At 37.6% G+C, this 23,736-nt stretch overlaps 5 protein-coding genes and 2 pseudogenes across 5 annotated transcripts; 5 read left to right on the top strand and 2 right to left on the bottom strand.

Moving 5' to 3' along the window:
• The first annotated feature begins 250 nt into the window (after positions 1-250).
• LOC145594572 (beta-hexosaminidase 2-like) lies at positions 251-2,516 on the top strand. The gene is made up of 2 exons (XM_081650889.1): positions 251-1,307; positions 1,448-2,516. Exons 1-2 carry the CDS (start codon positions 485-487, stop codon positions 2,413-2,415), a joined length of 1,791 nt encoding a protein of 596 aa, XP_081507015.1. The 5' UTR covers positions 251-484; the 3' UTR covers positions 2,416-2,516.
• Positions 2,517-3,651: 1,135 nt separating this feature from the next.
• LOC145593906 (ras-related protein RGP1 pseudogene) lies at positions 3,652-4,032 on the bottom strand (annotated as a pseudogene).
• Positions 4,033-5,433: 1,401 nt separating this feature from the next.
• LOC145595293 (putative steroid-binding protein 3 pseudogene) lies at positions 5,434-6,191 on the bottom strand (annotated as a pseudogene).
• A 1,603-nt stretch (positions 6,192-7,794) lies between these two features.
• LOC145594862 (uncharacterized) lies at positions 7,795-11,112 on the top strand. The gene is made up of 7 exons (XM_081651206.1): positions 7,795-8,109; positions 8,196-8,296; positions 9,392-9,460; positions 9,537-9,595; positions 9,793-9,853; positions 9,939-9,992; positions 10,825-11,112. The coding sequence occupies exons 1-7, from the start codon at positions 7,863-7,865 to the stop codon at positions 11,101-11,103; spliced, it is 870 nt and encodes a 289-aa protein (XP_081507332.1). The 5' UTR covers positions 7,795-7,862; the 3' UTR covers positions 11,104-11,112.
• A 1,590-nt stretch (positions 11,113-12,702) lies between these two features.
• Positions 12,703-19,218, top strand: LOC145595552 (RNA binding (RRM/RBD/RNP motifs) family protein). The gene is made up of 9 exons (XM_081651965.1): positions 12,703-13,191; positions 13,816-13,916; positions 14,009-14,372; positions 14,766-15,617; positions 15,737-15,797; positions 15,896-15,957; positions 16,048-16,154; positions 16,247-16,334; positions 18,344-19,218. Exons 1-9 carry the CDS (start codon positions 13,066-13,068, stop codon positions 18,644-18,646), a joined length of 2,064 nt encoding a protein of 687 aa, XP_081508091.1. The 5' UTR covers positions 12,703-13,065; the 3' UTR covers positions 18,647-19,218.
• A 617-nt stretch (positions 19,219-19,835) lies between these two features.
• Positions 19,836-20,898, top strand: LOC145595554 (uncharacterized). Its single transcript, XM_081651967.1, has one exon. It carries the CDS (start codon positions 19,944-19,946, stop codon positions 20,748-20,750), a length of 807 nt encoding a protein of 268 aa, XP_081508093.1. The 5' UTR covers positions 19,836-19,943; the 3' UTR covers positions 20,751-20,898.
• Positions 20,899-20,919: 21 nt separating this feature from the next.
• On the top strand, positions 20,920-23,369 carry LOC145595553 (coumaroyl-CoA:anthocyanidin 3-O-glucoside-6''-O-coumaroyltransferase 2-like). Its single transcript, XM_081651966.1, has one exon. It carries the CDS (start codon positions 21,724-21,726, stop codon positions 23,200-23,202), a length of 1,479 nt encoding a protein of 492 aa, XP_081508092.1. The 5' UTR covers positions 20,920-21,723; the 3' UTR covers positions 23,203-23,369.
• Positions 23,370-23,736: the final 367 nt, after the last annotated feature.

Genomic DNA, 23,736 nt, shown 5'->3' with positions numbered 1-23,736 from the left:
AAAGAATTAAAATTTGTCAGCCTTCAAAGGAGAGCATCATGTAAAAAAAGACATGAACACATGATTGTCAAGTTTTATTAAAGTTGGCTTTTACTCAACTAATAGGCTGTTAGTAACCAAATAAACAAGTTTCACCTTATTATTCAGAACAAGATTGGGAGGGCCTACAAAGGGATGACACAACAACAAGCAATCCAAAAAAGATGCCCATAAAATGTTGAATTGATAACATTATCAAAGTCATCTAAACTAAAAGACAATAGTCACAAAAACATTCCTGAGAAGCTTCAAATCTACCCCGTAATACTTGTACTCCGTACTAGTCGTAAAAGGAAGGATGAATTACTTATCTTTGTGTCTTGAATTGTAAAACAACAATCGTTAGGAAAGCGTGTAGTAGATAGATTATAAATAAGCCTTTAAATGGAGCAACAGAAAAATTCTTCCTTTTTTATTTTATAAGGTAGAGATTACAGAATAAGAGATGATGAGAGTAATTTTAATCACGATTCTGTATTTATTGTGCTGGATATGGTGCTGCTTTGCAGCCTTAGAATTGCCGAAATCCCATCCACATTCACATGTTGAATCATTGAATGTGTGGCCAAAGCCTGTCAAGTTACGGTGGGCGCACCCGAAAGCGACCATCCTTTCGGCTGATTTTACCATCAAAGGTCCTCGAAACCACCCTCATCTTGTAGCTGCCACGGACCGATACGAAAATCTAATTAAATCAGAACATCATGTGCCATTGGTAAATCCAGACGTAGTGGTGTCAACCTCATGCTCTTTAAAGGTGCTGCAGGTAAAAGTAGCTGATCTTACAGCTAGCTTGCAGCATGGGGTAGATGAGTCCTACAATCTCACCATTTCTGCTTCTGGCGCGGGCGCTGCTGTACTGGCTGCTAAAACGGCATGGGGTGCCATGAGGGGTCTTGAGACGTTCTCACAGCTAGTTTGGGTGGGAGGGACACAATTTCAGAGACTGCTAATACCTGTGGGTTTGGACATTTGGGATTCCCCCATTTTTGCGCACCGTGGGTTATTGTTGGATACGTCGCGAAATTACTATGGAGTAAAGGACATTCTCAGAACTATTTCAGCAATGAGTTGGAATAAGCTTAATGTTTTCCATTGGCATATCACCGACTCCCATTCTTTTCCTCTGCTTTTACCTTCTGACCCTGATCTTGCCATCAAAGGGTCTTACGGCCCCTTTATGCAGTATACTCCTGCTGATGTTGCTGATATTATCCAATTTGGTTTCGATCATGGGGTCCGGGTTATTCCAGAGATAGACTCTCCAGGTATATCTAACAGTTAGAATAGAATTATATAATGCATATACACTTAACAGTTCATTTATACAATACCAATAATAAAAATGTTGTGGAATGCTGAATTAACCATTTGTGTGTGTGTGGTGGGTGAATTTTTGATGAAGCAGCACATACAGGGTCATGGGCAGGAGCGCACCCTGAGATAGTAACATGCGCAGGGATGTTCTGGTGGCCAGCAGGATCGGAGTGGGCAGACAGGCTTGCTTCTGAACCTGGAAGTGGTCAACTAAACCCGCTCCACCCCAAGACGTACCAAGTCATGAAAAAAGTGATCAAGGACATAGTCTCCCTTTTCCCTGACCCTTTCTATCACAGCGGCGGAGATGAGGTCATCCCCGGATGTTGGACTACGGATCCCACCATCCAAGCCTTCCTATCCAACTACAGCAGCGCTCACAATGGGCTATCCCATCTGCTTCAAATATTTATCAACTCTACCCTCCCCTACGTCACCTCCCAGAATAAGACCTCTATTTACTGGGAGGATGTTCTCCTGGATTCCACCATCAAGGTGGAAGACTTGTCAACTCTACCCCCGGAGCACACCATATTACAAACTTGGAACGGTGGTCCACAAAACACAAAACGCATCGTTTCCTCTGGATACAGGACAATCGTTTCTTCAGCTGATTACTACTACCTGGATTGCGGTCATGGCAGCTTTGTGGGGAATGACAGCCAGTACAATCGGCCACCAGGTACTGACCAGGGGAATGGCGGTTCGTGGTGTGGCCCTTTCAAGACATGGCAACTAATCTACAACTATGACATTACTTATGGCCTCACTCAAAAGGAGAAGAGCTTGGTTTTGGGCGGGGAGGTGGCACTTTGGTCTGAACAAGCTGACCCAACTGTCCTTGACTCAAGGTTGTGGCCTCGAGCTTCTGCATTAGCTGAGGCTCTATGGTCTGGGAACCGAGATGACACTGGTAAGAAGAGGTATGCAGAAGCCACAGATAGGTTGAATGAGTGGAGGTATAGGATGGTGGGAAGAGGAGTCAGGGCTGAGCCCATTCAACCCCTTTGGTGTGCCAGGAATCCTGGCATGTGCAACACTGTACATGCCAGTGGCTAACTCTATTGCTAATTTTTAGAGATCTCAGTTTGTATACCCTGATTTGAGTACTTGACTGTGATTAGTATCTCAATAATAAGGTGTTCAACCTGTTCATTATCTTTTGTTATTTTTTCAAAGCATTCCTGACAGAGTCCCTGCACCCTCATACGAGTCATTTCTGCCTTGAGCTATTCATACCAACAAAATAATGGGATGATCCCAAAGAATTATTGCAATGGGTTTACTTCAATTCTTGTCACAATGGTTATGACTGAATATGCACTCAGGTTTACAGTGGATCATCATATTGGTTGCGCTCTCCTTTCATGAATCATGATACACCTTTCACTTTGCACCACACATTGCTCATAAAAAGCCTAAATTTTTTAAATAAGTCAAGTGTATTCCCAGAGCCTTAAAATTAATCCCACAAACATGATGAAGTGGAGCTAGGACATAAAATTTCAAAAGTACTAGTACTAATTGTTGCTAAAAATATGTTGAAATTATAGTTTCAACTAGTAACCCCAACCCCTTATTGAGTAATAGAAAACCTGATATAAACAAAACCACTAGGGAAGATAAATGTAAATCTTTTGTATCAAGGCCCATGCTTTTTGTCATGTCAATAGTATTATGATGTGAGTAGCATTCTCTCCCAAGTTCTTAAAGGATAGAGGCCGGTAAAAGAGTAATTCAAAACACTAAAACAGCATGGTGGAAAATTGTTTCTAATAAACTTTGAGGTTTATAGATTCAGTTAGAACCCAAACCCTTAATAGTCGAAAGCCTGATTTTAACAGAACTATTAGGGAAGGCAAAGACATTGAAAATCATTGCTAATAAACTTTGATGTAAGTAGTTACAAGCCCTTTTAAGTCTCAACAAGGACCCCCCAACTATTCAACACAATAGAAAGTCTAATTTCAACAGAGCCAGTAGGGAAGACATAGCAACTCTTTTGTATGTGATATATATGAATATCCACCTCTCCCAAATCCCGGACAAAGGCCAATTTTCCCATTAAAATTTTCATCAATTCATTTTCTATAAATTTATCAAATGCAAAACAGTGACTGAAAGAGAAAGGAAATCAAAAGAAGGAAAACTTCAAAATGTGGTACCTGCAGAGTGCAGAACTAGGTTTGTACTCTTGTAACAATGTACCATTGTAGGAAGCAGATGTAGAAATGTGTCAGCCTGTCAACTATAGAAAATTGAAGAAGATCAATCATGAGGCATCCAACAGCTTAATTAGGCGGTAGTGTTAACTAGGCCCTGGCCAGGAAAAACAATTTTCTTTCCAGTAAGGTTAGATATATCAGCATCAGCTTCATCATTAGCAACAAGGGTTTTCATGCTGAAAACACCATATATGTCAGTAAGAATTGTGACAAATGAGATTTCAAAATTTTGAGCCTCAAGTGCGGAGGTTTCTGGGAAGAAAAGGCCTGCCTTAGCAAACTCTTTAGCATCCTCAATGGAAACAGCTCTGAGGGAACCCATGTCAGATTTGTTTCCTATAAGCATGATGACGATGTTGTTATCAGCATGGCCACACAAATCCTCCAACCAGCAAGAGATATAAATCATACAATAAAATCTTTGCCGTTTGGTGACGTCATAGACCAGCATTGCTCCTACAGCACCTCTATAGTGTATGCGCTAGTCACTGCCCTGTATCTGCATAAACTCAAAGGAATTTATGATATCATCCACAAAAAGGTTTTGAACAAGTAGTCTATCTTCTGATTTAGCCCCCCATAAAGTTTCCAACTACTATAAATTGACATCCCTCCCTTCCCTTTACCTGATCATTTATCCCTTTCTTGTCATATGCCCCCCAGCCCCCTTATGACACATCTCTTTGCTGGTAACTCCCTTTGACCAAGTTCTACTTTAGGCTAGAAGTGTAGAACAGCAAGCATTTAAGGAAAACATTATAGCTATAACAGAATACAGAGGGGAGATGACCTTCCTGTGTTGTAGACTTCTTCAGAAGGAACTCAGTCTACACGACACCCTAACTACAACACCCTGCCTCTTTCTCATTCTGGATTAGTTGTCTGTAATTCTAATATGGTGACAACGTATTATAAGCAAGTAGAATAGCAAGCATTTAACAAAAAAATATTTTAAAATCTGCTAGAATAGAATACAGATGAAAGATGGCCTCTGCGAGTCTGCGCTAAAGACTGTGCCCCAAGGGGACTCAGTCTAGACAAGACACTAACTGCCCGCTGTTCGGCTGTTGTGCCTTTATCTTATTCTAGATGAGAGGTCTACCAAACTAAACTCACTTCAGGGCACAGGGCACAATTTTTGAGCCGGCATTAAGTTTTTTGTGCTCAATTTCAGGGCATATCAGAGTGACCAAGACTACAGGATTGATAAGGAGGAGAAAGAATAACAGTAGGGTCAAATACTTGAAGATTTGTAAGCATGTAGAGTGTTTGCAGGAGTAATCACCACAAATTTCTTCCGGTGTGCCTGCATGTCTTACATAGTCCTAGACATGTCTCACCTGACAATCTGACATCCAGAGATCCCTGACCCCTTAGTTTAATGGATGTCTTACATTGTCAAGAAGTAGAAGATATTACCTTGTTCTTCTTAGCAGCTAATCCTGCTTTGAACGATGAATCAAATTCTCTTAATTGTTTGTCTATTCACCAAGTTGACAGTAAATTGTTTGTTTGGATTGGGTTAAGTTCGTTTCTGTTTCGCTGCTATCATGCATTTGTTTCTGTAACCCAACATCATGTGTTTAAGGAATAGTTCAGCTAAAAACAATAATCTCTCAAACTTACCTGTGTTAACAACAGCAAGTTTCTCCCTTTGATATATATGACTTGAAACTAGCTACTACATCCAAAACCAAATAAAACTTCCAAAGATTGCTCATTAAAAATGATACATTCATATATATGATACCAATTACCAACTACTAAAAGTCAACAAGTAATCAGATATATGATACCAGAAGATTGGAAAGAACAATTCTGATGCATGATTAATACTGTAAGACAGAAAATGTCAATACATTCTAAAATTTCTAATACATCAAACCCATAATTTCAATACATTCTTCATCAAACCTACTTGAATCAGATATCAGATATAATATGTTATATCACACATCAAAAAAAAAAAAGAAAAATTCTTACATCCCTCTTAAACAGCTTTCTTAGAATCTAACTCCTCTTCCTTGACTAAAACACCAACTTTAGGATATTTCTCAATAAACTTAAGCTCCCAATCTTGTAGAACATCAAGTTCAGATTCACTAAGACCATCAACATTACCAGTAAGATCCTGGGGATCAAAAGACATGAGGGCCAAAGCCCGGGTCGCATCCCTCCCAGCAAACATAGCATATGACCCACCCGGCCCGTAAAAAATCCTACCCTTTGAAACATCGTATATGTTTCCTTTAATCGCCATTAACAATGGCTTCTTTGGGTCTGAACCATCGTATTCTTTGAGCTGCTCCTCTGTAACCTCACCCAGTTGAACTGGCTCCCTTTTCATGTCTTCTTCGAAAATTTCCTTCATTTTTTCAACGGATTTGTAATCGTCAACTGCTACAAACATGGTGCAAACTATCTTGTATGTTATTATTGCGACCGCCATTAGTATGATGAATGATGTTGGTGATAGTCCTGTGTAATTTTCAATTGTTTCCACTATTGTCCCGTAAATTCCCCCCATTTCTTTCTTTGTTGTTTCTTTCTCTATCTCACCTAACTAAACCCTCCTTTCATCTTCTTTCTCTTCTTCTCTCCTTTTGTTTTGCCCTTTTCTACTTTCGAATTCAAACCCAATTGTCTACCGTTTTCTATTTGGGCAAGGAACTCGGGTCAAATCTTAACCTTCTTATTACTCCGAATAAGTGAAGAGGGGTGTTAATGTCTTTTTAGGTGGACACCACATCCTTTCACTTAACTTATACTTAGAGGTGATAAAAAATCGGGCCGGGCCAGGCAGGGCCTTTACACAATTTCTCGTGTCCAAACCCGCAAAAAAAAAAATAGCGGGCTTGTCGGGCCAAAACGGGCTTTTCGGGTTTTTAGCTAATTCTATGAATATAATATCAATTTAATCGTTCATAACACATTTCGTAAATAAATCAACAATTTTTCACAAAATTGTTTGAGTGTTGATCTTGAAAGAATTGTAATATACATCATGTATGTATCTTAATTGTTACAAGTATAAGATTATCCTAGTAGCAAGTGATTGAATCTATTTAGGTTCCCACCATCAATGTGAATCCATTGTTAGCTTGGATGAAATATTAAAGTAATTGATTCTACTTTAATTGTTAAAGAAGTAACAAATTTATGGGAATAGAAAAGATTGGATTTGAAGAAAGTAAATGCATTTCATGAAGGCAATTTACTTAGGCAACAAAACATACAAAGGAAACGAAGCAGTTCAAAGTGTTGGCATAGTGGTAAAGAAAGAACCTTTTAATCTTAGGTTGAGGATTCAATCTCCAATATAGACATTGAAGATGGTGATCTCTTTAGCATTCTGTCTCATTACTAGCATGGGTCAGGTTTGACAATTTTTCTTACCTATAAAAAGAACATATGAAAGGTATAATGGATTTTTAAGATGAATTAGGTCTATTATTAGCAAATTATTACCACGTACTTGAGAGAACATGAAACAAACTAGCTAGAATGATGTCTATTAGTTAGAAAATCTAGGTATTTAAGGCATAAGAATGGTAATATAAAATAATGTGATGAGATGTTTGATATATGAGAGTGGAAATATGTTGACATAAATAAGAACTTATATCATTAACCTTACTAATAGCTTTCTCCTTTGTCTCCCATATCTCATTAACGACAATTTAGTTATTTTCTGTCCCTCTCAATTACGAAGTATAATAGAAATGTCAGTGTGTGGTTCCTACAGGCGTGGGCACATTACATCGTATAGACATTTTGCGGGAAGTACAGACGTTTCTTTACAAAACAGTTATATGTTCTTTACAAAACAACTACATGTTCTTTCCGTGTTTTTTGTCTGTTGTACCTTAAAATTTTCATAAAAATGTGAGATTTGTGTGAGTTCATTTCTCATTTCCTTAAAACAAACAAATGTTGGAATATAAATTTTTATTTCAACCCCTTAATCTATACACTAAAGGCCTGTTCACTTTAGCTTAATTTCATTTCAGTTCAGTTCAGATCAGTTCAACTCCAATCGGTTCAATTTAGCTCCTAATTTTCTTCTTTTATAAAATATTCATTTCAGCTCTATTCAATTAAATTTAGTTTAGCTCTAATCATTTCATTTTAGTTCAGTTCAGTTCAACATCCCAGGTTGAGAAAAATAAACATTACGAGAATACAAAAATGGATTGGGTAGAGCCGCAGAGGCTGCAGCGCGGGATTATGGAGTGAGGATTAAGATAGAGAGAGAAGAAGAAGAAAGAAAAAGAAGGAAAAATGGACAGCAGCGGAGTAGTAAAGCTGAATTTGAAAGCCCTAAACCATATCCATATCCTCTGCAAATCCAGCTTATCATCGTCTTCCTCAACCTTCAACCACTCATCAATCATCCATTTCCGATTTCAACCTCCGTCATACTCCTTCCTATCTCGTTCTCGCTACAACAACAACAACCTTCTCCTCCCTCCTTCGCCTCTCTCCTTTTCTGCACCTGCTTCCAGATTCTCTCCTCTCTCTACTCTTGGTAATGTACTAATATTTCTCTTTCTATATTATGTTTTTGTAAATTGTAATGTCAAATTCATGGTGAATTGTGTTTTAATTTGACAGCTGAAAAGATTACTGGAAGTGGTTTGCCTTATGGAGCTGCTCAGGCAACGGAACCGATTCCTTCTAATAATATGCTTCAAGTTGTTTTGGTGTCTCCTCAGGTATCTTATACTCCCTAACTCATTCATGTTGATTTCGCTTTAGGAATTGTTTGTCAAAATCGCATTGTTAATGTGACAATTGTTTTCGGAGAGAGATGTTGGATTATTCATTTATTAATATTAGTTTTCGCTTTAGGAATTGCTTGTCTAAATTGCTTTATTTAAGAATTAATGTGGCAATTGAATCTGGAGGGAGAGATGCAGGATTGTTAATATCTTCTTCATAGTTTTCGCTTTAGTAATTGGCTGTCCAAACCGCACAGCATTATCAATTTGACAATAGATTCCGTAGGGAGGTTATTCATTTCATTCATCAATCAATAAACCTGAATTGGAGGCCCCGAACAACGCTAGGGAAATTGTATATTTCATTTTTGGTTTCATGTACAACATTTTCAAGGAAAGGTACAATTGCAAATTAGTTTTCTTTGTTTGGTTCCTTACAAGAAAAAGTTCTAGAGAAATTAAAAATAGGAGTGGAAAAGTGAGGATGGATGTGAAGAAACTAATAAGGTAAGGAGGAGGGAGGAAGATCAAGCTTCCTTTGTTTTGTAAAGGAAAATGTTTTCTAGCATTGAGAGTGTAATATTCCATTATTGGGAAAATTGTTTTTCACCCCTTCATGAACCAAACAAAGGAAATTGGGGAAAATAAGGAAACCATTTTTCGTGAAAATGTTTTACATCAAACCAAACACACCCTTAGTCTAAGCCTCAAATGTGTGTCTACTCCAAGGATGGCTAAATCTAATTTGTACTATGTACTTGTTATCTTTAGCTCTTGTAATTAACTTCGGAATACAGTTTTTTTCAGTGAGCTGGCTATGCATGTGATTCATGCATTTTAATCCAAACAATTTCATAATTAGTCAGATTTAGTATTTTATTTCGTGGAGTAGCATGCTGAATGTCTTTTGGTTATCAGCCTGAGCAATGATATGTGGAGTTCAAAACTCTGATCTTAACTTATATTACAGTTGATAGTCAGATACAGAACCTCAAAGCTTGCTTCACATTATGACCCTCTCTTTATTATCTGCAATCAACCTTAACTGAGTAGGGTATTTATCTCTAAAATTTTGTGTTTGGCTTGTAGATTCCTGGTAATACCGGGTGCATCGCCAGAACTTGTGCTGCATCAGGTGTTAAACTACACCTTGTCGAGGTGAGCTTTTTGGTTAATTACAGGTGGTTGCGCTAATTTGTTTTTATATAATGATCAATTTCATTTTGTGCTACAGCCATTGGGATTTAAAATAGATGATGCCAAAGTCAAGCGTGCTGGACTGGATTATTGGCCGTATCCACGCTAGTTCACAATACTCATCTTTTGTATACTTGCATATCACAAATTTCTAGTCCTGATTATTGAGTGGAGCTAGATGCTTTAACACCATATTGATCTAAGATTTCCACAATATATGATACTTGGTGGAGCTATGCTTTCATTATAATAGGTGTATACACTTGGTAACGTACCCTTAACTGTAGCATAAGCTATGTAGTTGTCAAAGTGCATCCTTCCTGGGCTGAGTTTCGAAACTATTTCTCACTTCAAGTAAGAATTATGCTTTCCATTTATTTCCTTATCTATTTCTCCCGTTTTCTTGTTTCTTTTTCATGGCTGTACCTGATCAATGCAGGATGGAGAGAAACGGTTACTGGCTTTCACTAAGAGGGGGACTGCAATACATTCAGTAAGTATTATAATAAACTCGTATAGTTTATTAGTTTCTTTTCTTGATCATGCTAGATTTATCTGAATAAATGATCTCTTTTGAAAGCAGTACTTACATGTAAACTTTGAACAATGCATTCTTATAACCTTTTAGTTACTATCATATTTGGAGCTTTTGTATATTCTATTCTTTGGTTTAACTTGGTATACTCTCGTATAGTTTCTTGGTGGGTAAGGTTTGATTGCTTGGGTATGCCACAGCAGTACAGCAGTGCACATGTTTCTTAAACACATCCGCCTCAGCCATCCGATGGCTGTCTGTGATGAGGTAGAAATTAGATCTTGGGTGTGGCCTTTGGATTGGGAAAGTCACTACCAAGCTTTCCCTCGATCTTCACTTGATGTTTGGTCCTGAGTGTGAATAAAAGGTTAATAATGTACAGGCTGAAACTATCATGTGGTTTATTGATTGTACAGGCTGAAACCAAGACCAAACAAAATCATTTGGTCTCTATTTCAAGCTGTTGAAGCTTTTACATGTTCTAGTCGTTGAAACTTTGCCCTCAGAAATCTTTCTTGATTAAACTTAGCACTTAAATGCTTTGACCAAAAAGCTTACGTTTTGGACTACTTCATTTTTAAGTTTTAGGACTGCTACTTTTACCCAAATCATTTTCTTGTAAGTAGCTTATTAAAATAAATTAATAAACTTGTGTCTGGAAGTAGCTCTAGAAGGCATATGGGTTCAATATGTGGAGATACTATCCCTCAAATGCCAACATTCTTCCAATTTCTGGGCTTTCTACTAAAATTTTATGGCATCATTAAAGCTTTGGTCTCTGTTTATGCAGGACTTTACATATAGACCAGGTGATTGGCTTGTGTTTGGATCAGAAACTAGTGGGCTACCCCCTGATGCGCTTGATGACTGCAGAAGTGAAGCATATGGAGGTGCAACCATTAAAATTCCTATGTTGGATACCTATGTCAGATGTTTAAATCTTTCTGTCAGTGTAGGCATTGCTGTTTATGAAGCTGCGAGACAGCTTAACTATGAGCAGTTCCAATGTTCTTCTGATGCCTGTATCAACAGTGAAAATCCATTTATCACAGAAGATATTTTTGCTTAGCCACTGTCATACTCGAATCTGTTTGAATTCTATTATATCCAGCACCTTAACAAATTTCTATAGCACTTAATCTAGTTAAAGGCCCTGGGCTGTGCTTTGGTTAGCTAGACCCGGTCCACATACTCCACAGCATATCCCACAAACTGTTAGTTTCGAATCAGGTCAATTTTAGAAGAGGATGGGGTTGGTCAATCTCTATATTCTGTTTTTGTAGCACATTTTATTTTATTGTACGAAGTATTTTCATATGTTATCAAGATTATAGCCTAGTTTTTTTTTTTTGAGTTGATTCATTTTGGACAAGTTTCAGAGTATAATGGAAAATAAGGTATCAAGGTTCAAATGAATCAACACCAATGATTTGTAAATTTGTAATTTTAGCTCAATGGTGTCTACACTTCAATGGTGTTTATTGATATCTACTTGCTGTGTTCTAATAGTATTCTCACTTAGGCTCATTCAACTCACCTGATCTTATTGAAGTGAAATTGTTTTCGTTGATTAAGATAAATTTTTTAATGAATAAAACGTATTCGTACTAATTAAAATTGATTTTTTTTTTTTTAAATTACTATTGCCTTTTATTGCAAGAGTTCAATGATTTTTAGTGATTGAAGTTGATTGAAAATTGGAAGTTGCACTCGCTTAAAGCTTAAACATAATGTTAGTCGTTTTGGGTCTAGCTTGATCTTGGATTGGATACTTTATGTGGGATAATTGGATATGAGGTAGTCTTGCTAGGTCTAGGTGCAACTACATGTAATCGCTGAAGAAGTGCATAAATACGACAACTAAGCACTTAACTATTGACTCGAAAGCAGTAGTTGTAGTTGGTGATCAAAAACTTGTCAAAGGTTAGAGGCCTGGTGGCTTAGCTTTCAGAGTAACTTATGTATTAAAAATTAGAGGATGATTGATTTAAATTTCTGCAAGTATTTAACATACCTTAGATCGACAAAATCATCACAACTCCATATTTCACAAGCACAGCAGCCTTAATTTCATTCGGATTGTTCATATTTTAGTAAAAAAAATAAAATAATTTTGTGAAGGTTATTGCATCAAACACCTCATTTAACAATAACTTTGTTTTTTGGTGTTAAGAGAGCCACAAGGCAAGTGATGAGAATTCATTCTAAGATCGTTTGGAAGAGGGAGGGTAGCTTTGACCACTTTAGCCTATCCTTCACTCTCACTTAACGATAACTTTGTGAACGTTATTTTGTCATACACCTTAACACCTACCCGCTCAATTACTATTATACGGGTTAAAAACAATTTAGTTGTTTTTCGATTCGTTTTTATTTCAGTTTTGTTTAGAAATAGTTGGTTCAGTTTGTTATCGGATTCGATTCTTATACTGTTTAACATTATTCGGATCGATTCGATTTCGGGTTTACTAAAATATAGTTCGGGTCGATTTTCGGTTACGATTATTTATCTGTTCAATTCTCATTTGGGTCGGTTGATTTCGAGCCGTTAAACGATTTCGGTTTAAAATTTGACCGTACTCGTTATACTCAATGTAAAGTTGTAAGTTCAATTGACACATATACCCCTTTATGAACATTGTTGTTTTTAGAGGAGCAACGTCGCCCGCTAAATTACCTAAATCCAGCATTATTCTTCTCACAAGTTACACCACCACAACCTCAACCACAACAAGGAGGCAAAAGCTTCCTCGCTCTTCCAGACTTTCTGGAGGTATCCCATCCCATGTTAATGGGTTCGTTCTTCTTCAACCGTTGAATTCCTTGCTCGAAACTTTGGCTCTTCTCACAATTCAACCTACGAAGTACCTATCTTAGCGGAAACTCTAATTATTCAAAAACTGATTGATTCTGGGAGATTTGTTTTTGGATGAATTATCGGGAATTTCTCCGTTGATTGTTATTTGGAATTTCTAGGGTTTTGGCTTCTTCTCTTAGATATCTGCAAAGAATAATCAACTAGGGTTTTATAATGGAAGGTGACGGGGAACGCACATTTAGGGTTGCTTTTAGCGAAGAAGGAGCTGTTAAATTGGCGGACCAATTGGCGGATACTTTGAAGGAATACATGGGTGATGATGTTGATGATACTCTCGTGGTATGAATTGTATTTGATTGAATTATGAACTTTTTTCGGATCTTTGATTAATTTTTTGAATTGCTTTGTCTCTGCAATTTGTGTACTAGTGTTAGGTTACGTCGTCAACTCAAAAGATTATTATGATTGCTTGTTGTGATCTCGGTGTTGTTAGAATGAATGGTACTGAACCCTTTTGCAATTGGCCATTGTTAGAATGAATTGTACTGAACCCCTTTGTAATTGACCACTGTTAGAATGAATGGTACAAAACCCGATTGCAAACGACCATTGATCGTCTTTGCAAGTGAAAACATAGGTGTCTATCCATTTCCGGATTGAGTTATGATTTTATGATTACACTGAATTGAAATTTTCGGGAATTTGTTAGGTAGTGTAGGTATTGGATGTTGCATCACCAGACCTTTTATATTCTTTGGACTCTAGACCCTTTACATGCCTAAGTCAAAGAATTTCTTTAGCATATGTCTTGGTTTAGTTTGCTTTTTCACTTGACAAGTACTCTCTGAACCATGTAACCCGTACTTGCAAACTATATATGACTTACTTTAATTTGTAGTGTAGTAAATGGGACATTCCCCAATTTGTTTTTTCACTGTTATATGTGCTTGCTTGGATTTACAGAAATATGTCATTGTTCTATTGGGAAATGGCCGGCGCAAGGAGGAAGTTAAGGAGGACCTGGATGTTTTTCTGGGCGATAAGAGTGATTCTTTTGTTACATGGTAATGTTGCTGTACTTTTATAAACTGTATGTTGAAGATACCAGCAGAATTAATTCAACCTATATAATGATTGATTTTCCCTTCTTATGCAGGCTTTGGGACCATCTTGCCACTTACTTGGACCAGTATGTAGGATCTCATCAATCTTGTTCAGATGAGGTGGCAAAAGCTAAACCTGAATTGGTTGAGCAGCCTAGTAAAGATGATTCCAGTCACCCAGTCTCAGAATCTGATAGAGGAAAGTCTAGCAAGACTTCTAGAAGCCGGCACAATAGGGATTGGAAATCACTTGTGACAGATAACCTTCAACCTCCTCTTATCCGAAGCTATGTTACCAATAATATGCAGAATGAAGAGAAAACCTATTCCAGTGCTTTGCATACCAGGCAATCTGTTTCACCGCAACGTACTGTGCATAGGAAAAGAAATCGTCCTGATGAACATCCTCGGCCAAAGGTTGGTGATTAATGTTGTTTGTGTTAATGTTTTTCCTCCTTTTTTCTCTTAGTCATACTCTGTTTTTACTTGCTGTATAGGCATTTTAATCTTGGTGCTGGGTGTTTTTATTGAGTTTAGATTTTAGAGAACTGGAGAATTTCATAATATCCTTGTAGTTGAAACTTGTAAGCTGAACTGAAATTCCAATGAGCTATTTTTTGTAAAAAAAGAATTGTTTGGAGGGTGTCTGCTTGTATCATGTATTTGTTGTGCTTATTATGGATTTTGCTTGAGCAATGTCTCTGGTCTGCGCCATGGATGGGTTTCGTTATAGCACTAACTGTTAGAGAAGGCCTGCACTATGCTTTATGTTTCTCTACTTCTCCTGATGCAGTTATTCATTTTGGTCAGAGAGAATTACCTCGAGCAACTATTGCTGCACCCAGAAGGCTACTTCAGTCTGCTGTTAGAGAAGCAGTTGCAACTACAAGATCCTCCAACTCTGTGTCAGAGCCAGCACGGAAGCGACTACGCTCTGTGGTCTCTACGCCCACTGGGAATTTGACAGAGGAAGTTAATCATAAGAGACTACAGTCATTGACAAGGTTACAAAGCTCTATGTCAACTGCAATTAAAGCTGTTGAAGATGCATCCTATGATGTCAAAAGGGTAAGAACTGGAAATGTATTCGACAGACTGAGTCGTGGTGATGGAAGCTCTGATCAAGTATCATTTTTCAAAGAACCTGTTGTCCAAGATGATGAATATGATGATTTTGATATCCACAACAATTCACGTCAAAGGTATCTTCAAACAAGAGATAACATTCAACAACACAATGTGAATGCATCCATGATGGACAGCAGCACCGGCCTGGCATCTGATTCTGCATCTGATAATGAAGGATATGATGATGTCAATGTTGTTGGTGCTAGAGGAGCTGATGTCTCTGAAACCGGCACTTCTGCTAAACGTGATGATTCATTGAGGGTGCATTATAGTGTTGCCCAAAATACTGAGGGAATGACACGTCAATCACAAAGAAAAGATCAAGAATTACCAGCTTCTGCGGCTAATACCAAGCATAAAATTGTGAATATCTCAGTGAATGTAAATACTTGGAAACCACACCATTACCAAGCAGCACGAGAGAAACCAGGAGTAGAGACTCTAAAGTCCACACAGGAGATTGACACTGGAGCTGGCAATTCAAATGTTCGATTAATGAAGGAAAATAGCAACTCAGTGACTGTTTATGGAAATGTAACAATTCCTTTTTTTTTTTTTTTTTTTTTTTTGTGTGTATCCTAGTTATTTTCTGTGCTCATTTGCTTTTATCTTGACTAGTTGGAATTTATAAGCTGCAATTTCATTGATATCAGGGTTCACCTGCTGCAGACACCCAAAAAGAAAACCAGAATACTGTGGGGTCAACTGCTCCTGGTTTGTTTTCTACTTTTCTTGTCTGAGATATGACTCATTTCTGTCTTCTTTGTTGAATAAATGTAGTTACATTTTGCCTGACAATTTTCCACTATCAGGGCCGTATTCGACTGGTCTTCCATTGGAAGATGCTGATTCACGTACGATTTATGTCAATAATGTAAGTTTTATGCAACTAGCGGTGGTACAGCAACACTTTTTGGATCGGAAAATTTGTACATGTTTGATTTCTTAAATGATGCTTCATTAGGTTCATTTTGCTGCTACCAAGGACACACTGTCTCGGCATTTCAACAAGTTTGGAGAAGTGTTGAAGGTGATAATTTTAACTGATGCTGCGACAGGACATCCAAAAGGGTGAGGATGCGTGCTTGTTTAGTTGATTTTATATATAATTGAACACTTTTTTTGGCTTATCACAAGTAGTTTAATCCGCGTTGCTGAAGCAGGTCAGCTTATGTGGAGTTCATGCGAAAAGAAGCGGCAGATAATGCTTTGGCATTGGATGGGACATCCTTCATGTCGCGTATCATCAAGGCAAGTTGTTTGGTTATACATCTGTCTGTATAGGTTTTCTACTCTTCTGTGTAGAGCTGAATATATTTCGAATTATATGGAGTGACAGAAGATATAACACAGCACTTCTAAAATGTTCAATTAGGAGATTAAAATTTGTTGATTCTTTTGGCAGTAGTGGTATTTCACCCCCCCCCCCCCAAAAAAAAATAACGATCAGAAATGAACCTTATGAATAATTGCTACTTATGCATACGACATACCATATTTACTTAATTTCATGACCTTAAATGTCTTAGCTACTAAGTTGTCACCTCTAATATATTTTTCAGGAGTTTTTAACCTTCCTATTGCAGTTATAGGATAACATACTTCGTTTTCAAGGATGATTACATCATTGACTAGTGATAATATCGTTGACTACTGTTAAGATGAGTGAACGAGTATAGAGGCTTAGGAGGTAGGGGGTGCTTCTTCCCCCCCCCCCCCCCCCCCCCCCGCGCGCGCGTGATAAATCCAGTGTTCTTTGTTAAGATGAGAGGAGAGAGGGAGGTAGGTTCCCACAAATCCAGTGCTGTTTGGTAACGAAGTACCATGATGTTAGAGTAAGAGTGTAGTCTTAAGGGGTTGGTGTGATACTGTGGTTATGTCATCATTTCTATAACTTGACTATTGATGGGAGCAGTTCATGACTTCAGATGGGCGGTAGTCCTCTTTTCCACTTGCAAAATTTTGTCATCTTTTTGCTGAGTATGATGAGTCCTTGCCTACAAAGAGTTCTCACATTTTTTTCCCTCACTTATTTTAGTCGTCCTGGTTAGAAATTTTAGAAAAGGAATGGGTGTAGAGGCTGATAAGTCTAGATAGGATAAAATAGGTTCAGAGCTAATAAGATATTGCCAATTATAAGTTCTAATGAGGTCTGATAAGGTTCAATAAGGTAGGTGAAGTTTAAAGGTTCATAAGTTCAGATATGATACAATAAGGACTAGTATGTTCATTTAAGATAAGTTTAGGGCTAATAAGATACAATAAGATGAGTAAAATTCAGGTGAAGAAAACACTACCTTAGTAAGATAAGTTTAAGGCTAATAAGGTAAGATTGGACGAGTGAAATTCAGGTGAGGGGATTTCTAATTTTGCAGGTTGATTCAGAGAATCAGAGTAGAAGTTTGGAGGAAGACCAATTGCTTTAAACTCAAAAAAATTTATCGAGCTTAGATACTGGTTCATAATTAAATATGAGTGACAGTGATTAGATGAATGTGTTTTGTCTTGGTTTGCTCGTGGAGTGTCAGATCTACGCATAGTAAGTTGTGCCGATGAGGTGTGAAAATTAGGCACTTGGTTTAGAAGCCAGGTTCAAATTTATATCGTGAGGTCTTGAAGATAAATCTGCTGGTTTCTTCTTATGATAAAAAAGAAAAGTCTCCTAATTTTCATTGGTAGGATAGGGGAAATGTGTTGGCACTGTATTTTATAAGTGTTGAGGTTCAGTAGCAATTTGGTGGTGCTGTTGATGGATGGGGGTCGCCCTTTCCCTCTAATTTTCAATGTATTAGTTTAAATTATAGTTAGAAAGTACTGTTTCATGTAGTCATTTTCTGTTACTTTTTAAAAAAGTCATTTTTTAAAGTTGATACTTGTTTTTTGTGATGTTACCGGTTACCCAGCCACACTTTTGTTGTCCTTGTGTTTCCCTGCTCTCTTAATTCAGGGGCCTTGATTAGATGTTTCTAACAGCCTTATGTATTTCAAATTTATTCCTTGCCTGTGAGTTTGATGGAATCATCAAAACCTAGAATCTTGTTGCAAAATAAGTGGTGTGGATATGATTTTTTTTTTTTTTTTTTTTTTTTTTTTTTTTTTTTTTTTTTTTTTTTGGAGGGACGGATAGATTTACTATGATTTGCTGACAATTTTCTGTTATTTTGCCAATTGTTATGCATGTGTATCTGGAAGCAAAATCTACCATTAAATTTTACTCTATTACTATTGTACATGCTCTAAAAGTAAATATGCCTATTCAGGTTATGAAGAAAAGCTCTGTGCAGCAAGAAGCCAACCCTGTGATGATGTGGCCTCGTACTACTCGTGGTTCTCCATTTGCTGTTCCTAGATTTGCACAAGCTCCCTTTCCAAGGGTTTTTCCTGGTGCATATAGAGCACGGCCGCCTGTTAAACCAGGTATGAGGAGTATGCAGTGGAAGCGGGATACCCACCAAACCTCAGTGGAGAGTGTGGCTTCAGTTTCTGGAAATGTAACTGCAGGGCGTGGCCTCACCTATATCCGTACTGAAGCCAAGTCAGATGGAAATCCTGGCGGGCTGTAATTAATTACTACATTTAGTCTTTTTTTGTGGAACTTAGATCCTGGTTTACATATTCAACCTGTTTAGCGGGGTGACTGTTTGGGTTAAAGGAGAAACTTCAATTCTATTAGTATTAATAACCAAAAAAATAAAAAAAAAAATTGAGAAAAAGATGTTTTTGTCGGTAAAGAGAAAGGAAGACGTTGAAGAGCCAGGTAAATGATTGTGCACAACTTTGCAGGTTGTTGAGGTGGATACATATGAGTGAGTAAATTGGTTTGTTTTTTTGTTGATTGTACTGAATAGTACAAAGTAATTTTACAAGCAAAGAGGGGAGAGGGTAGGATCATGGATGAAATGAGAAGTTTTTGGATCCCTTTTATCGTTACTTCATGAAAGTTTTGGCTCCTTGTTTGAGAGAATTGAGACTAACATGATGTGGGAAAGAGTGGATGGAAGAATGGCTTCATAGCCAGCCATTTTATCTATTTAAGGAACCTTTTTTTTTTTTGTAAGGTACGAAACTATTTTTGGAACAAGAACTTTCTGAAGACTATTTGATTAGAAAAGTATTGCATTGTACAGTTACAGTATTTTTTATTATCTTTGATCATTTATTGGTTATCTTGTCAAAAAAAAAAAAAAAAATCATTTCTTCGGTATTATGCTCTTTTATAATCCTTTTTTTTTTTTTTTTTTTTACTACAAAGGAGGTCTTTTATAATCTTAATTATACATATTGGATATTTTGGCTTCAACGGCTGTGGCTACTGAGCTCATGAGTCGCTCAAAGATAAAAGCCGATTTGGTGACTAAAAGTACAAGTCAATCCTAGCAAATTGGTAATGCATTTGTAGTTTGCTCAGTCAAGTAGAGGTGTCAAAACTTGATTCGATTGACTCAAAAAATGTCCGATTTAGATTTCAATTTTTGTGAACACAATAATATAACATATTTTAATTTTGATGTAAATCTGATCCAAAATGTCCTTATTATATCCAATTCAAAAACCCAAAATAAAACCTTCAGTTTAGTCATGCACTCATGGTAAGAGGGATCCCCTTACCGTCAAACCGCGAGGGGTAAAAAATGTAGAGTAGGTAAGTGAAATATAATCCCTGAGCATTTTGAGGAAGCTCAAGGTGTCTCCGAGGTTCGATCCTTACCAGTGACAAATCTACCCCCTATAAGGGCATTGCTAGCTAGGTATCCTGTAATAGGAGTGACCTTATCGTGTAAATTAAAAAAAAAAAAAAAAAAAAAAAATTCCGATCCTCTGCGATTCTCCTCTCATCTCTGTTGATTTTCATCACAAAAAATGAGCAGAAGAAGCTTAATAGCTCAGACTCGCAATCTCAGTTCCCTCTTCCTGAACAACAATTCATCTCTCCGGCACTGTCGTCATTACGCGTCACCACTCCACTCCACCACCACAACCTCAATCGCTAATCACTTTCGAAATCCATGCCTTCCAATCGGAACTACAATGGCGCAATTGCAGCACCAGAACCTGCTTCATCACCACCATCATCATCATCTCAATCTCAATGTTGATTTCAACTTTGACAAATCGCCGAAAATAGCAATTCTCAATCAACGATTTCACTACTCATCTGAATCGACTCCAAACCCTAACCCTAACCCTAGCTCGGAGCCGAAGCATCAGGAGATTGAAGGTCCAACAGTGGAAAAGGATGAATCGCCTCTCGCAAACGAATGCAGGGAAGTGACACAATCTCTACTCAAAACCATGTACAATGTTAGCGGAATTCTTGCTTTGTTAGGTCTAGCTCATTTAGGCATTGGTACATACTATTGCTACTGTTATACCAATGCTGCTGCTGCTGCTACTGCTACTACGGCTAATTCCTCAGCTCAGTTGTTTGTGATGAGTGCTCTGGCTTTCGGGTTTCCTTTTTCGATGGCGTTTATGTTAAGGCAATCGCTGAAATCCATGCATTTCTTTCAGAAGATGGAGCAAATTGGGCGTCTTCAGATATTGACTAGTACTATGCAAATTTCCAAGCAACTTCGTCTCTTCTTTGTTCGTCTTCGTGCTATTTCTTACTTGTGTCTTGCTGGTTTGTCCTTCTCTTTTATCTATTCGCTTTTAAATAATATTTGATTACTTCAACAATACTAGTCTTTGTTTCAAACTATCTATCTTTTCGTTGTTACATTAATTACACATCGGTTTTCTAATGAAGAATTCTTGTGGATCAATTCCCATTTCTAACAATGTCGTTTTATTTTATGCTTTGATGCTTTCCTTATTATGTGATCAATTAACTTCCAGTTGATGTATAGGCATTGAAAAGATAGCATGTGTGCTTATTTATTTTACTCCATATCTTATCGTGTACCGAACTTGGTAAAGATAGCATTGGGTTAATTTGGTAGGATTCAATACTACAAAGTTAGTAATATTTGACGTAGCTTGGGTATCTAGAAGTTGATAAAAAAAAATTGCCAAATTATTGAGCCGAGCAAGATGAGCTTCTAGCAGGTATATTATTATACACTCATGTCCTATTCGTGTATTTGGCATTTAGTGGAAGCCATGATATAAATAAGTTATGAGGATGTCATCATGTAAAGGACTCAATAAGACTGCTCCATAAAAAGTTGTTGATTCAATATCAATAATATTACTATAATCTATAAGTTTTCGTTATCATTACATCGCTAGGGTATAAATAATATTCCAATCACATCCTTTACTCAATTTAATTTAATATGGCTAGGTACCCTACTACCCTTTAATTTTGTTTTCAATGATCAAAATCAAAATTTCCCTAGCTATCTCTAGAGAGTATCATGCAAAACTCGCGTGTTTAAAACATGTCTAATTTTGTGATTTCTTAGAGTTGAATACCCCACTAAAGCAGTGTAGGCCTATGTAATACAAATTGTTGCTGCTATAATTGGTTCTTGTTTGATGCTTGCCTCCCTCCCATTCTGAGGTGGAGGCTTCAGATCAGTTGCTCTTGTTAAACTGCTCTGATTGCCGGCTGGATTACTTTTACCAGCCAGCGTGTGTCGTATAACGACTAAGGAGGGACTGGAGGCTGTACACTAGCAGCAACACAATATTGTATATGGTAATGGCTCCTTCGTCTTTATTAAATGGTGTTGGTGGTAGTAGTGCAGTCCAAATAATTGAGTCATCCTATGTTTCCCCCCCACCTGCCACCACAACTCCACATTCATATTCTCTCCCTCTGACTTTCTTTGACATTCCTTGGCTTCAATATCCTCCACTCCAACCTCTCTTTTTCTTTCAACTTGCACCTGTACCTGTTTCTTTTTTGGAATTCAGTTCTAACATCCTCCCCAGACTCAAACACTCCCTCTCGTCCGCCTTGCAATATTTCTTTCCCTTTGCCAGTAAACTCACGACTGCACATACTCTCCCAGATAATCTAGTTTTCTTGACAGAGAATGGGAAATCAGATTCAGTTGGTTTGACTGTTGCTCTGTGTGATGCTGATTTTAATGATTTAAGCAGCTATGCCTACAGGGCTGCTCATATCTTTCAACAGTTGGTTCCCTCTTTGCCAACAATTGCAGCCTCCACTATCATTGCTTCCCCAGTTCCTTTATTAGCCATTCAGATCACATTCTTTCCCACACCTTCTCCTGGTTTCTCCATTGGTTTTGCTTCTCATCCTGTGCTTTGTGATCAAAGAACCTTCAGTAGCTTCTTTTACACTTGGGCTTCTTTCTCCAAGTTTGGTCATCTAGATTTTTCACTTGCCCCAACCAACCCTGCCTCCTTTGACAGGTCTGTGATTCTCGATACTAATGGACTTCAGTCCATAATGTTGGAGCAGTGGTTGGGCTTGGAGTCCAACCGAACCATGTCCATGAAGATGCTACCTCCTCCTGCTGCTGCTCATGTCTCACTCCGGTCCACATTTGTCATGGGTTCTGCTGATATAGCTAATGCTAAACGATGGTTACAAGCTCAGTGTGACAAGCTCAACAGATCGTATCCTGTTCTCTTGTCACCCTATGTCGTCACGTGTGCCTTTGTGTGGACCTGTTTCTTAAGAGCCCAGGTCCAAAACAGTTTTGTTACTAAAGCCAAAGCAAAGGGTCCGATGTACTTTGGATTCATTGCAGGTGGTATTACCCGTTTACCCTATCAGGTATCTGCTAAGTATTTTGGTAACTGTGTCGGGTTTGGACGGGCAGTAGCAATGAGGGAGGAGTTACTGATGGAAGGTGAGGGCATGTTGGCAGCTGCTGATGCAATTGGGCAAACCGTGAAGATGTTGGACAGTGATGTTTTAGGAGGAGCTGAGAGGTGGATATCTGAATGGCAGACATTAATTGAGTCTGAAGATCATATTCATGTGGTTGGGTCGCCCAAGGTGAACCTGTATGAGACGGATTTTGGGTGGGGGAAGCCAAAGAAGATAGAGGAAATTTCAATTGATGAAACCAGAGCCATCTCTCTTACTCAGAGCAGAGACATGAAAAGTGGAATTGAGATAGGGTTGACTTTATCTAACTTCATTATGGATGACTTCCATTCTATCTTCACTCAAGGGCTTCGTGTTTTTGCCCAGTGAGGCTGGCTGTCCTTTACTTGCTTGTCAAGAGCGTTAAGAGTTCAAGTTATGGCGTTGTACTGTATGTATTCCATTGTCCAGCATCGTTTATTGTAAAAAGAAAGCCTTATTGTTAAACTAAAGAAAGTCAAAAACTATCCCCTGATCAAAGCTTTCTTTAAAACTTGAGTTGGTGAGGATTCAACCCATTGGCTAGGCTATATTGTTCCGTTCTTGAGTGTTAATTTTTCTTTTCTATAAATCAATGTCGTTATGTACTTTGTTCTCTTCGCCTTAAAATTAATAATATCCAGTAATAATTATTTTAGTTTAGTAAAAATAATTTCAGTTCAATAAAAATCAGTAACTTTAAAAAAGAAATATGATAGTGATTTATTATAATTAATTTTAGTTCATTTAAAATGATTAAATTCATAAAATAAAATGTGTTCAAATAAATAAGGTAAAGAGAACAAAGTTTAATTATATTGCAATACCCTCTTAGTTACCTTATTCACATTCTCCACTTCGACAATATTGTTTATTTATTTACAA

Source organism: Chenopodium album, chromosome 19 (genome assembly GCF_948465745.1).
Source record: "Chenopodium album chromosome 19, dcCheAlbu1.1, whole genome shotgun sequence".
Taxonomy (NCBI): Eukaryota; Viridiplantae; Streptophyta; class Magnoliopsida; order Caryophyllales; family Amaranthaceae; genus Chenopodium; species Chenopodium album.
This window is presented reverse-complemented; position numbering and strand designations above follow the sequence as displayed.